Here is a 15,638-nt window from a genome sequence, read left to right as displayed (position 1 = left end):
ATGTTCTAATGGGTAAGATGCGTTTGTGGGTTTGTTTGTGTGTTTCTTTGTGCTCGAACATAATGCAGATCCTCATTTGAGCACTGTGCAAGAATCTCATATCACAGATAGCAGCTTTGATTCATCAGTGTTCACTTTATACTACATTAAAATGTGTCCAGTGATATTCAAAAAGGAATAATCTGTTTTGGTCGAATAACATTAGTGGCACAATGTTGATTACCTCATAAATTAATTTCAACTCGTCCCTCATTTTCTTTAAAAAGAACAAATCTGGGTTCCAGTGAGGCAATTACAATGGAAGTGAATGAGGCCAATCCGTAAACATTCAAATACACAGTGTTTTAAAAGTATAGCCACAAGACATAAAGAATTTGCGTGTTAATATGATTTTAGTGTGATAAAATCGCTTGCTAAACTATTCTGCGTAAAGTTAAATCTAATTTTACAACTTTGTTGCCAAGATAAAGTAAAACTGTAACATTGTGGTCAAGAGTCCGTCTGGAAAGTGGGAAAGTGATATGGGCGTTTACACCTGAGCTAGATTATGTCTAACACCTGCCTCTAATTCCAGTGAGCATATAAGTGTCCACACCACCAGCAGAGAGGAGAGAGAGTCTGGCACAAGGAAGCATACAGTGCTTGTGAAGCTGATATGTTTGAGTAATTTGTTGTGTTCATGAAGCTATTGTATTTGTGTGACTACGTGCCTGTGAAACTGATGAGTTTGTGAAGTTGTAAAGCATTGAAATGGCCGATTAGAAGTCTTACTTGAGACTGGAAAACCTGCATCCCTGTGTCCTCCTTCCCTTCTGTTGTGAAGTCCTTTACAATAAGCTTCACATTTCTGTGTTTAAACTCTCCAAAAACTGTCCCCATTCACTTCCATTCCACTGAAACCTCCATTTTTGCTTTTCTTTTTAAGAAAAGGAGGGATACGTCGAAATACATTTTTGTGGTAATAAACATTGTCGATTGAGCTTAACTTGTATATAACCCAAAATATTCAATTAAGTGAGATTTGTTTACACATATGTACACATGGGTCATCTACACACTGCCAAGTTTGTGGTGTGACAATTGAATTTAAAGTAATAGTTCCCAAAAAAAATAAAAAAATAATAATACAAAATTAGGGCTATACAATGCTTAAAATTAACACAAAACTGAATATTTCATACAAAGATGTTTCATTAATCATTAATCAAATTGATTACATCAATATTTGAGTGTGAATAGACGTTAATACGTGCTATCAATTTAAGTGCGTACATCTTTCCATACTTCTTAAATATTTAACAGTAGCTATCATGAGTTAGAGGGTAAGATGGCAGGTGTAGTGGTAGAGAAAAAGAAAAGTTTTTAATAGAAAATACCATTCTACTAATAAATGGTTAGGGAGCAAATGTAAAGTGTGTGAGAAGAATATTTACTTCTTTACTGTTGAGATTTCAAACCTTCACATTCCAAGCACACGCAAATCATTGTCTGCTATTGATTTTTAAGCTCTAGAGCACCCATTTCCCCCACCCTCCCTCTCTCTCTCTCTCTCGCTCTCTCTCTCGCTCAAGGTATTCCTCTTTACTTTATTCTCTGTTTCTTTCTACCTATGTGGAACTATAGATCATAATTCAATTACTGCGGTAAAGGGGACATATAATCAGTCTGATGGAGAGAGCTGAATGATTTGAAAGACAGGCAAATAAGCATATCTTCCCCTTTATTATTCCTGCTGGCATGCGGACGTATTGGATAAACTCTGCACGTAACCTAACTGCTTTCCCCGTAATTCCATATAATAAGCTCCTGTCCTGATTCGTAATTTGCTGTTCTCGTAAACTGTTATTAGAGCTCTGCTCAACATGCTGATAGATTTATTTGCTCCAATGAATTAATCACTAATTTAATAAACAAAAGATGAATGTAATTTGATGGAGGGGCATGGCGTAATTGGAAACTAGGGACAATGATAACTTGCCGGATTACATTCTTGTTTTTTGCATTTAAATTTTCTGGAAAGCAGAGCAAGGAACTTTTTCTGTCACTGGCATTAACAACAAGGGTCAGAGGATAGGAAGACATATCAGAACCAGCTAATCTTTCCCTCTTTGCTGAAAAATAAGTAAATAAATAAATAAATTGGTTTGTATGGAGCTCTTAAACTGGTGCACAGCTGTGGCTCTCTGATATCAGTAACTAGTTCAGGTGCACTGCACTCCAGACTAGAAATACTGTTGAGTCAGAATGCAGGTCTGACTCAGGAGGGAATTCACTAAAATTGAATAGCGTGCTGTTTTAGCACCCCAATCACTAAAGGAATTATGCAAATCAGGTAATAGGACAGACTTGCCTAAAAAATCTCAATTTGCACAGCACAATTCCCCATCTTGCAGACTGGTTCTGAGTGCAAGGTGATGAAGGATGCAGTAGACTACTACATTTTGGCATACTTTACTGAGACAGTACAGAATCACGCCACCTCTGTGATCCAAGCACCTGAATTGTTTCTTTAAAATGGCCAACATGCACTTGATTGTCTTGTGCCAGGTAAAATGCCTTTTTAAAAGACTCTTCTCCATCATTTGATCATCATTTTATGAATTAATGCTGCCATTATATTTAGATATAAAATTTATTTTTAATAAAATTCTGTTTACCACCTACTTTCTATCTATCTATCTATCTATCTATCTATCTATCTATCTATCTATCTATCTATCTATCTATCTATCTATCTATCTATCTATCTATCTATCTAGTACTATTTGTAGTATTTACAAGCATTTACATTGATATGTAGAACAAGTTCTAGAACATTACTGTCTCTTTAAAAATGCTGGCAGTTCACAAGTTGGCATAGCTGCAGCCGGATATATCTCCAAATTGGGGTGAAAAGGGGGTGGGGTTACTCTAGAAGGAGGCGGTTACTCCTGAAGGAGGCGGTTACTCCTGAAGGGGGTTGCACCAACTCCAAAAGGGGGCGTCACTTCCACAAACGGTTTGGGTTAGGGAAATGGTTCGGTTAGGGGCTCCCTATATCTTTTCTGGCGGTTTGGAGCTCAGCCTGCAGCTATATCCTTCTCTCAGTTCAGGGGAGCGCCAAGCATCTGGCAGAAGTTCTTTGGTTATTGGGTCAGGAATTGGTTCGTTATAAGTTCCCTATTAGCACCTACTGGTAGAGGCTAGAACTACAACCTGTGATGGCAAAAGGCATGTTTCTCCATTGACAGCCACTCAACAGTAGCTGTGTTTTCTGCTGAAATAAAAAATTCCAAGAGAGATTTAAACCGCAATTGATTACATTATAGTTTATCTTATTTAGAGGGACAGATGGTGTCAAATGGACTCATAATTTGACTCGTTCAGATTCATTAATTGACCATATCTGCAAATTACACCTTTACGCCTGTAGATGGTGCCAAATAACCATTTATTAAGTTTTTTACATTTACATGAATTTACATTGCACAATTCATTCATGGCCAGAACAAGTCTAATTATACCTTTTAAAATGTGTGTGTCTACAAATGTACTATAGGTGGTGTATTACTCACTTTTATTCATAATTCATCCAGCCCCTTTTCTTGCTGAACCAGATTGCTGAACTGATCGCATGACATGCAGCTCCTCCTCACTATCAGCAGATCCTCGTTCACTAATGACTGATTCATTAGTTTCTTTCACAAACTAGTGTGCCAGTACATTAAGTTAATTCACGGACAAAATGTTGAATTTGATTCGTACAGCGGGTCAAACCAATGATATGCTCCTCACAGCCCTCTCTCGAATGCTATTGGCTTGCACTAAAGTCAGTCTTTAAAAGCAGGACGAAGCAACACAAATGGAATTTGCATGTCTTCAAATCTATGAAAACAATTTTACAATAGAGTTTAAACACCATAACCGTTTCCAGTAAAAAAGGTCTTATTTTTCCTAGATTTTGTCAAATGCTGGGCTTCAGACACACAAAATGTTCAAGAAAAGCCTAAATATATTACACTGTGCACCAAACAAAACTTTTCCATTCATAATTCATGTCCTTTTAACTATATGGTCTTTAGTCATTTTTACACATTCATAATTTGGGGATAGCGTTTGTGCATACCTATTAACTTGTCTTAGTGCATTTCACCTCTTTCTCTCTTTGCTGAATGACTCATGTGCTGACCTGAACAAACGACATTCCACATCTCGTTCAGTCAGTCAGCAGATTCTCGTACACAAACAAAAATTAAGTCATTCATTTCATTCACGAATGAGTGTCCAGTACATTCAGTTCCTTCAATTTGGAAATGTCTCATCTCATTCAGACTCAAACAATCGACTCGACCGGTTCAGTGAAGGGACGTATTTGTTCAGCGGGTCAAACCGATGATATGCTCTTCACAGCCTGCACTAGAATGCTATTGGTTCACGCTACAACAAGTCTTTAAATGCATGAAAAGCAGTAGAGCTCATTGGCTTCAAAAGGGAGAGACATTATAGTTAAAGTATACTTTATTTATTATTTACACATCAGTGAAAGATAAATAGTAGTCAGTGTATGGAGGTGAATGAGAAAAATTTGTTCACTTAGATTCCTTCATGAACGACAGACACATCAATAGTGATTAGAATTTAATAATTTATTTTTTTGTGCATTATATCAACATCTGACTGTAAAGAGCAGAACAGGTATTAAAGAGACATAATTCATTGACAAATGGATGCTTATCTTCACATATAAGATCGATCTTGGGATTTTAAGAATCAATATCGGGATCTTTCAAATGATCATCCACATTTGATGACAAACTTCTTTCAGTGTTGGCATATTTACATTTTGACATTGTCAGGAAGTATACTGTAGTTTGATTTGTTTCATTGTCTAGATTACAGTGGCTTCTCCAGATAATTTTATAGAGAACAGACAGAGTCATACTAGAGAACTCCATCCAGTCAACTGATTCCTGGAGGAGACAAAAGCTATAATTTCCTCAAGTGCGAATTCATAACGTCCTCATACAGCACATCCCTCCCACCCACTGGCCAAGGATCTAAGGAGTTGTTAATAATTTGTTCGATACTCGGATTGTCAGAAGTCGTTTGTTTCAGATGACAGTTACACTACTTGTCAAGCAAACAGTTTCAATCAAAGCTGATTTCACAGATGTCTAGACCCACATCCAAGAATCAGCATATTTCATCTTATTCATTTCATTGTGCTTGTTTACCAATAGGATAATCAAAGGTTGGATGTGCTGTTTGTTTGTTTGTGTGTGTGCTTAAAGCTTATTGCCAAATGTCTTCATCGGTTCCACTGTGAAATTGCATTACACAGTCAGTGAATATTAATTGATGGCATTGGGTATTAGACAAACAAAGTTAGAGAGAAGTGTGTTTGTGTGTGTTCCTGGAATAACAGTGTGATGAATGAGAGATGTGAGCTCTATGATCACTAGAGCACTGTTGAAATCAAGCTGGATGGTAACAGATGTTCTCTCCTGGGACATAGAAAGCTCTGTTCAGAATAGAATTTGTAAGGGATAATGTACAGTCAACATTTATTATCGCAAAATAAACCCTGACATGGTCTTGTCTTAACCTGAAGGGTTTTACTAGCTGACTGTACATTATTCCACTTAATGGAATAATGTACGGCTGCTAAACTAATAAATAAATAAATAGACATAAAATATTAATTTGCGTTGAAATTATGTAATTATATGAGAATTAAATAGCTGAACAGCTGAATTCTCCAGTTTGCATCTGAGTTCTGGAGTTGTTTATTTTGTAAATTATGACCATCACTGCTCATTATACAGCTTGTACAAGACTTCTTGCCAAATAAATTAATTGATGGATGTGAAACATTGATTTGAGTTAAAATAATTTTAATAACTTACTTGTAGAAATCACACAGTGAGAGAGAAGTAGGAAAGTTGACTTGCAATACCCGGATAACCTGTCTGGTATGGTTTTATCCCTTATTTGCAGTTGTTACTCAGAAATATCAGACCGCTAGATGGCGCCATTGACCAATCAGAATCGAGTCTTCCAGAGACCCATGTAATAATAGTGCTTACAGCATACAGCGTAGTATATAGTGGCTGCTATTCTTAAATAAAATAGCATCAAACATGCAAAGACAAACATTTCAAACAGTAGTATGATACATTGTTGTCACATGACTTGATTGTATTTGTCACATGACCTAATTATGTGCATGTTTTAATTTCATGATTCACATCCAGTTGTAATCTTGGAAATAAAAACAGTTATTTCATATTTCTTAATAAATTCTTAAAAACATATTAAGTCTAGGTTAATGAGTAAAAAAAAAAAGGTTACGTCCAGTTCATTTGTCACACCGGAAATGGAAGTTCAAGTCAAGCCATTTTTGGTAAATGTAGTAGGTTATTTGGGTATTCCACTGTATGCATAGAGAAAATCAGCATACTGTACACAGCATACAGTAATTACTCTACACAATCTCATAATAATTTGAAGATATTTTATGAGTTGTACAATTTAGTTCGTATAAATTCGTATGATTTCATCACGTGCAAATGCCTAATCTAATCTAATGGAATTAAGTGCAAGTTCTGTGCACGAGGCGTTAAGGACATGCTTAGTATTATGCCTTACTCAAACCCTTTATCTAAACCTTACCGATCAGTAGAGTGTGTAAAAATGATAGGCAGATATTGTGTGTGATAGAAGCAATAAATTGTTGTGTATTAGTTGGAAATGATGTCCAGCGACATCATTGGCTGTAGTGAAAGTTGTACATATTGAAACGAGTGCAGACATACAATATCATTCGGATTAATACAATTTAGAAAAGTCAAATGAATCCTTATGATTTCGCCATGAGATTATGTTGTATATGTATACTATATACTTCAGAATTAGTAAGAGTATTATGGTAATACTCAATGCAATTCCAAACAAACTGTAATTCTTTATATGTGTACACTTGTGGGTGTTAGATAGGAGTGTAGGCAAGGACAGATAAAGTTAATGTAAATTTAATTTTATATGCATAGTTTCATAGCATTTTATATATTCCCAAACAGGCCGTGCATTTTTCAGTTCTATCTAGAGAGTACACACAGGATGCGTGCTTGCATACAAAAACAGCTAGAGGAAGCAAAACGAAATGGAACAAAACTATTTTTGCTGCTAAAAAACAGTTCTTGAACATTTTGTCACTACTTGATTTTATTGCATTCTATACATTTAAATTTGTCAAATGGAAGTTTTCTTAATCCATTTGAGCTGAGTGAGGGACTACATGAAGTGATGAAACTGGGCAGGGGATTCCCATTTCCCAGCATGTTCTGCATGGGACTCAATTGGGAGAGTAAATGTTAAAAATAAGTGTTATTTTATGTGTTTGTGTGCAAGATGAATATAAAGGGGGATACTTGTTAGCACTGACATGCACAGAATGGCACCAGGGGCGCAAGCCCTCCAGAAAAAAGGGGAGACATTTTTATAATTAAATTAAAATTGTTAAATAAAACAAAATTTAAATCCCTTCATAATCTCAAAATAACAGTAATAATGTGTTATGAGACTTCTTTATAAATCATATTAAAGAAAATTATGCTGAGGTGCTTTTAAGAGCACACGCTACAGCAGATCGGGGTGGATACCAATTGCAAGTGATCCTCCCTAGTAGTGGGTACTCTGAAGGAAACATGGCATTACTGTATGTGGAAGGGCCCTCCAAGAAAAGATTAATTTTCCCACTTTCGTTTTGAATGAGCTTTCAAGTGGCGTCCCCTTCCGCAGCAGTGCCCTTCAAGAAAGCAAAAAATGCAGTTTTGAATTTGCCCTGCAGCATCAAATTGCCGTTACCTTAGATGAGTATCAGGTCAGATAAATGTCCACTCCATTTATTGTGCTGTAAGTTTATCAAAAGAATAATACTCGATTGCTACCACATTTCCGACATTGTTTACCATTAGTGTAGACAGATTTATTAATTATAATGGGAGCGGTCAGTCACTTTCAGTGATATAATTAAATTACATTTTTATAGAATATTGACATAAACTGAAGGAGCTGTCTGGTTCTGCCAAAGCCACTTTGCTTTAAACCAGCATGCATTTAGCATGTGAACTGTCACGAATAGCGGTAGGACAACGAGGGAGACAAAGGTTGAGGATCCACAAGCAGTAACTTTATTAAATAAACAAACACGAAAGAAAAACCCACGATGGGGAAATAAACATAAACAAGGAACTCGGGAAGTGAACACAGAGCAGGCTTTAAACAAACTTTCCATAACAAACAACGATCGACAGTGACTGAACAAACAGGCAGGGTATAAATACAAGAAAGGACCAATGAACAAACAGAACTCAAAATAACATGATAAGGTGATGAACAGAAACCAATGGGAAACTTAACGAGGCCAGGTGAAAACAATGAACAATGAACACGGGGGCTAACAAGACTGTGGAGTTACAGACGGGTCAAAAGTGAAGACTATGGAGTAACAAAAGTGACACAAATGGAAAACAAAAGGGGAAACAGTAAAACAAGACAAGGTCATACGTTACATATCCCCCCACTCTAAGGATCGGATCCCAGACGATCCAAAACGAAAAAACAAAACCCAAGACAAAAAACCATAGAAAACAAAATGATGGCACCGGGGACAGACAGACAGACAGACCGGGGGGGGGGGGCACATGAGCAGGGAGGCAGTCCAAGGGGCACAGAGGACAGGCAGGAAGTCCAAGGGGGGCAACGAGGGGAAGTTAAACAGTCCACAGGGGCACAAAGGGAAAAGAGACAGTACACAGGGCCAATTAGGCAGTCCCTGGGGGCGTGTGCAGGGAACCGGGTCAGGTGGCCTGGGGAGCGTCCACCGGGTAGGGACAGGTTTGGGTGGTCTGGGAGATGGCCGTTGAGCCAGGGCCGGTTCAGGGGGCCTGGGAGGAAGCCACAGGACAGGGACAGGTCGAGGAGGCCTGGGAGACGGCCACAAGACAGGGACAGTTCTAGGAGGCCTGGGAGGCGGCCATCGGACAGGGACAGGTCCAGGAGGCCTGGGAGGCAGCCTCAGGACAGGGACAGGTCCCGGAGGCGGAGCTGAGAGGGGCTCTGGAGATGAAGCTGAGGGATGTTCTGGAGGCTCAGGAGGCGGAGCTGAGGGAGGCTCTGGGGCCTCAGGAGGCTTTGGGGGCGGAGACCTGGAAGGCTCGGGAGATGGAGCCGAGGGAGGCTCGGGAGGCGGAGCTGTAGGAGGCTCGGGAGGCGGAGCTGTAGGAGGCTCGGGAGGCGGAGCTGTAGGAGGCTCGGGAGGTGGAGCCGTAGAAAGCTCTGGAGACTCGGGGAGCAGAGCCATAGGAGGCTCAGAAGACGGAGCCGTGGGAGGCTCGGGAGTCTCTGGGAGAAAGGCCGCGGAGGACTCGAGAGGCTTGAGGGGCGGAGCCCTGGAAGACTCGAGAGGCGGAGCCCTGGAAGGCTCGAGTGACTTGAGGAGCGGAGCTCTGGAAGGTGGAGCCCCGGGAGGCTCGAGAGGCGGAGCCCTGGGAGGCTCGAGAGACTTGAGAGGCGGAGCCCTGGGAGGCTCGAGAGACTTGAGGCGGAGCCCATGGGAGGCTCGAGAGGCGGAGTCCTGGAAGGCTCGAGAGGCAGAGCCCTGGAGGGCTCGAGAGGTGGAGCCCTGGAAAGCTCAAGAGGCTCGGAAGGCGGAGCTCTGGGAAGCTCGGAAGGCGGAGCTCTGGAAAGCTCGGAAGGCGGAGCTCTGGAAAGCTCGGAAGGCGGAGCTCTGGAAAGCTCGGGAGGCTCGGAAGGCGGAACTCTAGGAAGCTCGGGAGGCGGAGCTCTGGAAAGCTCGGGAGGCGGAGCTCTGGAAAGCTCGAGGTGGCGCTGGAAAGCTCGGAGGCTCGAAGGCGGAGCTCTGGGAAGCTTCGGAAGGCGGAGCTCTGGAAAGCTCGGAAGGCGGAGCTCTGGAAAGCTCGGAAGGCGGAGCTCTGGAAAGCTCGGAAGGCGGAGCTCTGGAAAGCTCGGAAGGCGGAGCTCTGGAAAGCTCGGGAGGCTCGGAAGGCGGAACTCTAGGAAGCTCGGGAGGCGGAGCTCTGGAAAGCTCGGGAGGCGGAGCTCTCGAAAGCTTGGGGGTTCGGACTCTTGGACGGGCGCGACCACTGGCGCTGGCCTTTGGACGGTCGCGGCTACTGGCGCTGGCTCAGGGACGGTCGCGGCTACTGGCGCTGGCTCAGGGACGGTCGCGGCTACTGGCGCTGGCTCAGGGACGGTCGCGGCTACTGGCGCTGGCTCAGGGACGGTCGCGGCTACAGGCGCTGGCTCAGGGACGGTCGCGGCTACAGGCGCTGGCTCAGGGACGGTCGAGGCTACAGGCGCTGGCTCAGGGACGGTCGAGGCTACAGGCGCTGGCTCAGGGACGGTCGAGGCTACAGGCGCTGGCTCAGGGACGGTCGAGGCTACAGGCGCTGGCGCAGGGACGGTCGAGGCTACAGGCGCTGGCGCAGGGACGGTCGAGGCTACAGGCGCTGGCGCAGGGACGGTCAAGGCTACAGGCACTGGTTCATTGACGACTGAGGCAGTAGGCACTGGCTCGCCGACCGGGGAAGGTGTTGGCTCTGGCCCACAGACCTGGGCAGGCGTGGGCTGGGAGGCGGAAGCTCGTCTTCTCCTCCTCCTCCGGGCAGACGAGGTTGACCGTGTGGGTTCCGGGGAAGTGGCTGGCGTGGGGGTTTGCTCGCTGACATGTGGAGCTGGTGTGACTGGGAGCGCCATGGATGGCTGAAGGGTCTCCCCTGTGGGTGGTGAGGTAAAGTCCTCCTCAGCAACGCCCACAGTGAGTGGCGAGCCGCACACCAGTAACGTCTCCTCAAGGAAGTCGCAGAGAGTCCAGCCTCGCGTGTCCTGTGGCAACCGCTCCTTCAAGGAAGTGTTCAAATTACCCCTGAAGAAGGCCACCAGGGCTGAGTCCGGGAAGTTCGAGACATTTGCCAGCTTGAGGAAGACGCTAACGTGTTCTTCAATCAGACGGTCTTCTTGTCTTAGGTTGAGTAGAAGAAAGTTAGCCCGTTGAACTGCTGGATCCATTTATGCGGTCGATCGTTCTGTCACGAATAGCGGTAGGACAACGAGGGAGACAAAGGTTAAGGATCCACAAGCAGTAACTTTATTAAATAAACAAACACAAAGGAAAACCCACGATGGGGAAATAAACATAAACATAAACAAGGAACTCGGGAAGTGAACACAGAGCAGGCTTTAAACAAACTTTCCATAACAAACAACGATCGACAGTGACTGAACAAACAGGCAGGGTATAAATACAAGAAAGGACCAATGAACAAACAGAACTCAAAATAACATGATAAGGTGATGAACAGAAACCAATGGGAAACTTAACGAGGACAGGTGAAAACAATGAACAATGAACACGAGGGCTAACAAGACTGTGGAGTTACAGACGGGTCAAAAGTGAAGACTATGGAGTAACAAAAGTGACACAAATGGAAAACAAAAGGGAAACAGTAAAACAAGACAAGGTCATACGTTACATGAACATTCCGTTTCACTAGTTAGTGCATATAGAAATAAGATATTTATTTGAGTTACATTGACACATCTAAATTTGTTGGGTTTACCCAATTCAACGAGGTTCGTTCTACACAAGGTGTTGTGTTGAGTATGCATAGTAATGTTACATTTGGAAAACTAATTTCAAACACGTACATCCACTGACCACGATTTGTTTGTGTATTTTTAATTTGGCATGGCATCATACATTCATGCCTATATGCATCATGCATACTGTAACGATGTGTAGCTGGCAATGACACGATGAATTGAAGATCCCAAGTGCAGTTTATTCCAAAACATAATATCAAAAACCATGACTAAAAATGTGAATCAAAACAAAACATAAACATGACTTGACTTGACTTGCATTGACTTGCATTGACTTGCTTGACTTGACTTGACTTGACTATGAATGTGGCGTGAATAATTTCATGGTAAAAATATTCCAATGAACAAACAGAACTCTAAACAAGATAACAAAGTAATCAAACAATGAACCAATGAAAACAAGACACATGAACATGGAGGGAAACAGGAAGATCACATGACAAGGAAACAGGAACAAAACAAAACATGGCATGGAACATGAACAAACCTTTCAAAATAAAGGACATAAACAAAACATGAACAAAACACACCTAGATGTTACACATACACCCCAAAATGCATACATGACATTTTTCATCTGATATTCTAGGAATTTCTTCAGTTAAGTTGTCTTTGATCATATAAACTAGTTAGTTTTCTTTTCTATTCTTGTTTTATTCATTAAAAAAGTATACAAGAGGCAGTTTGTTATTAATACCTCTCACTTCCATATGTTGGTCTTTTTTAATTTCCCTTCTCTTACATGGTTATATATACAATACAATATGTATATGTACAATGTGTGTGATTAGATGTATCTCCGCCACTGGGGAGACAAAGGCGGTTGGGCGTGTTGCTGGCCACCCACCCCCTCGTGTACCGTTCCGGCCTTCATAGGTGCTCGCTAACAGCACTTGCCCCTACAGTCTGTTAAGGCTAAATGGGGGATCTTTGTCTTTGTATTTGATTAGATGTAGACAGTGTTAAATATCATGTTTATGTTTATATTTATATTCAGTAAGAAAGTAAATATCATCTTTTATCCAAAGTGATTTGCAGTATACGCATGTTGCCTTCGCATGCTATTGAAATAATTTTTTTCTAAAATATGTAAATGTATATGACCGAAATGGCAAGTGCTAACAAGGTAGCTGCATTTTGAAAAATAATAAACCTATCATTCAAGACAGAAACCATACTCTCCTTCACCATGTTGAAATTTTGTGGCTCCTCCCAACTGGGAAACTCAGGAATCAGAATTATCTCAGCGTTTCCCAGTCGATGATGGGGCGTTTTATTACAGTTTAATTAATTTTTACAGTTTTTTTTAATTTTTTACAGTTTTTTAGCTTTATTACAGTGTTCCAGGAGCAACCTTAGGATATGTACACACACAAACTAAAATGTCATTAATAAAACAAGTAGTTTTATAAACAATATGTAGGTCAATTGTAGGTCATTTTTGACTGGCATATGCATTCTTGGCAAATGTTCTTTTTTTAATGTATTCTAAAATTGCGACCTGCATCGCACTAGATGCTAGAAAAAACAGTGAGACATGATCTCCATTTGATGCATATATATATAGACCAATGATTACAGTAAAAAAAAAAAAAACTAGTGCACATGGAACACAAGAAGTCTTGAACTTTTAGATCTGATCTGTATCTGTCCCCTGTCATCTGTGCAGGGAGAAGGAGCGATGTCTTGCCCAGACAGGGCAGCCTGTGATCCAGCCACAGCGACCGGATGGACCCAGATTCACTGGAGGGGGCTTCAGCTTAAGGCAGCACAGCAAGAAGTCACTTCAAGCCCTGGAACAGCAGTCCTGATGCCCACCAGTGCCCCCAGGGACCCCCTTCACCCATCCTCTGATCAAACCCTCTTGATATATTGTGTTTTCTCTTATTTATTGTGGTTGGTCAGCTCCTCGGTCAGTCACTATAAGCAATAAACTAGGGGAGTTCTTGTTGCCTTTTGAAATAAATTGTATTATTTTCATTTTCAGTTAGTTTTATATTCATGCTTGTAGAGTTTCAGCCAAAATGACTGTCCTTGAATGTCTGGTAATGTATTTTAATATTACATTTTAACACGTTAGCACTTTTATTGGGATGAGATAAAGCTACTTTTTTATAAAAAATTTAAAAAAAAAAAAATACTTTTGCGCACTTTTGAAGCTTTAAAACCTTTTAAAGATACTGGATAAGCCAAACTAATTACATAGAGTGACAACAACTATTGCCAATTTTATATCACTGTGCTTTTGTTAGAAATCTGGAGAACAACCTATAAGTTCAGTGGCTTCCACAAAAGGGAGTTCTATGCTTATCATGTATCAGCACCTGATAACTGCAGCATTCAACTCTTTGAGATTTATTTTCTTTTTTGCACTATTTTGTGTGGGTTTGCTAATGAAAGGAATAGTGAGCGGCAGTTCTGCGGACGGAAAATCCTTGTTGTTAAGAGAGGTCAGCGGAAATTGGCCAGACTGGTTCGAGCTGACAGTAACTCTACGGTAACTACGATTACCACTCTGGGATGCATTTCCCAATAACAATTGATCTTTGTGGATAAGAGTGCTTTCTATGAGCGATTTTACAAATGTTTGTTATTTTTTACATGTGTTTCCCAAAACTGCATTTAACCTCAAATTTCGAGGACGTGCTTTAAGTGCTACTTAAGAGAGGTGCTGTCCTTAAACTGGAAGTGCTAAACTTGTGACCATGCTGCTCATCATAGCAACTTCATTATATTTGTTGCATAACTTTAAAAACTTTATAATTTACCTTGCTGGAAATATTTAAAAATATTATCTTAAATGTACAACATATTTCCTTCTCTCTCTGATTGTAATTTTTACAGTTCTCTACAACAATCATGCCACCACTTTGTTGTTTCCAACTAGTCCACAAATTACTTTATTTGTTTACTTATTAATTTATAGTAATAACTGATGTTATTACTGATCATCATCAGCCTTTTGTGGCTCAGCGGTTAAGGCTCTGGGTTACTGACCGAAAGGTCAGGGGTTCAAGCCCCAGCACCGCCAAGATACCACTGTTGGGGCCTTGAGCAAGGCCCTTGACCCAGGGGCGCTGTTTCATGGCTGACCCTGCGTTCTGACCCCAGCTTAGTTGGGATATGTGAAAAACAACTGCATTTCATTGGCTCTGTGCCTGTACTCTGCACAATGACAATTAAGTTGAATCTGAATCGTAAAATGGATTCTACAATCTACTTAGTCTTACAATGCTTTTGGGAAACATGGCCCTGTATAATTGTAGTGAGCAGAATAGCATCTCAGAATACACAACACGTCAAACCTTGAGGCGGATGGGCTACAACAGAAGAAGACCACGTCAGGCTCTTTATTAGGACCATCGTGTTCCTAATAAAGTGCTAAATGAGTGAATATATCTGCATTACTAAGACAGATACCATATAATGGTCATTACCATATAAGATTAATATTGGAGCTGTTTTCATGAATGCTGTATTTCCCATGCCGATTATAATAGATGTTATATCTTTGACTCCACTTTTAGTTTGCTGCTATGCTCTGCAAATAATGATCCCACCTCTCTAAGGGGAGCTACATTATTTTTTTTGCTATTTTTGTTCATTTTCAGTTCCTTTTTCAATGTAGTTTCTCAGGGACCATACATTGCTTTTATTTTTGTATTATTATTTTTTTTAAAACCTCTGCGTTGCTTTTGATCTTTTATTTGACAAAATATATAAAGTAGTAAAATGGAGTCCCATAAACAACTAAATGAATGAGTAATGCTGGCCCGATTCATAACTGGCACTCTAAAACAGAGGATAGACCAATCGTTGACATGAGACTCCTTGTTGAATTGCCATTACTAGGTGGCAAAAACAATTTAAATGCCCATATATAATAATAATAATAGCAATTGTGAAATTCATCAATTGGATCAACAGATTTGTGAATTTTGCCTTTGAATCTAACTTCTTTAGCACCTGGATAT

General features: G+C 40.9%; 1 protein-coding gene across 1 annotated transcript in view; it reads left to right on the top strand.

The window, feature by feature from the left end:
- cfap58 (cilia and flagella associated protein 58) overlaps positions 1–13,703 on the top strand; it is a 155,902-nt gene extending 142,199 nt beyond the window's left edge. The window contains exon 18 of the mRNA XM_052127420.1: positions 13,334–13,703. Coding sequence (XP_051983380.1) covers positions 13,334–13,475 — 142 coding nt within the window. The 3' untranslated portion in view covers positions 13,476–13,703. The remainder of the gene's footprint in view (positions 1–13,333) is intronic.
- Positions 13,704–15,638: the final 1,935 nt, after the last annotated feature.

The sequence above is a fragment of the Xyrauchen texanus genome, chromosome 5 (genome assembly GCF_025860055.1).
Source record: "Xyrauchen texanus isolate HMW12.3.18 chromosome 5, RBS_HiC_50CHRs, whole genome shotgun sequence".
NCBI classification, from domain to species: domain Eukaryota; kingdom Metazoa; phylum Chordata; class Actinopteri; order Cypriniformes; family Catostomidae; genus Xyrauchen; species Xyrauchen texanus.
The sequence above is the reverse complement of the archived record's forward strand: the minus strand, read 5'-3'. Positions and strand labels throughout refer to the sequence as shown.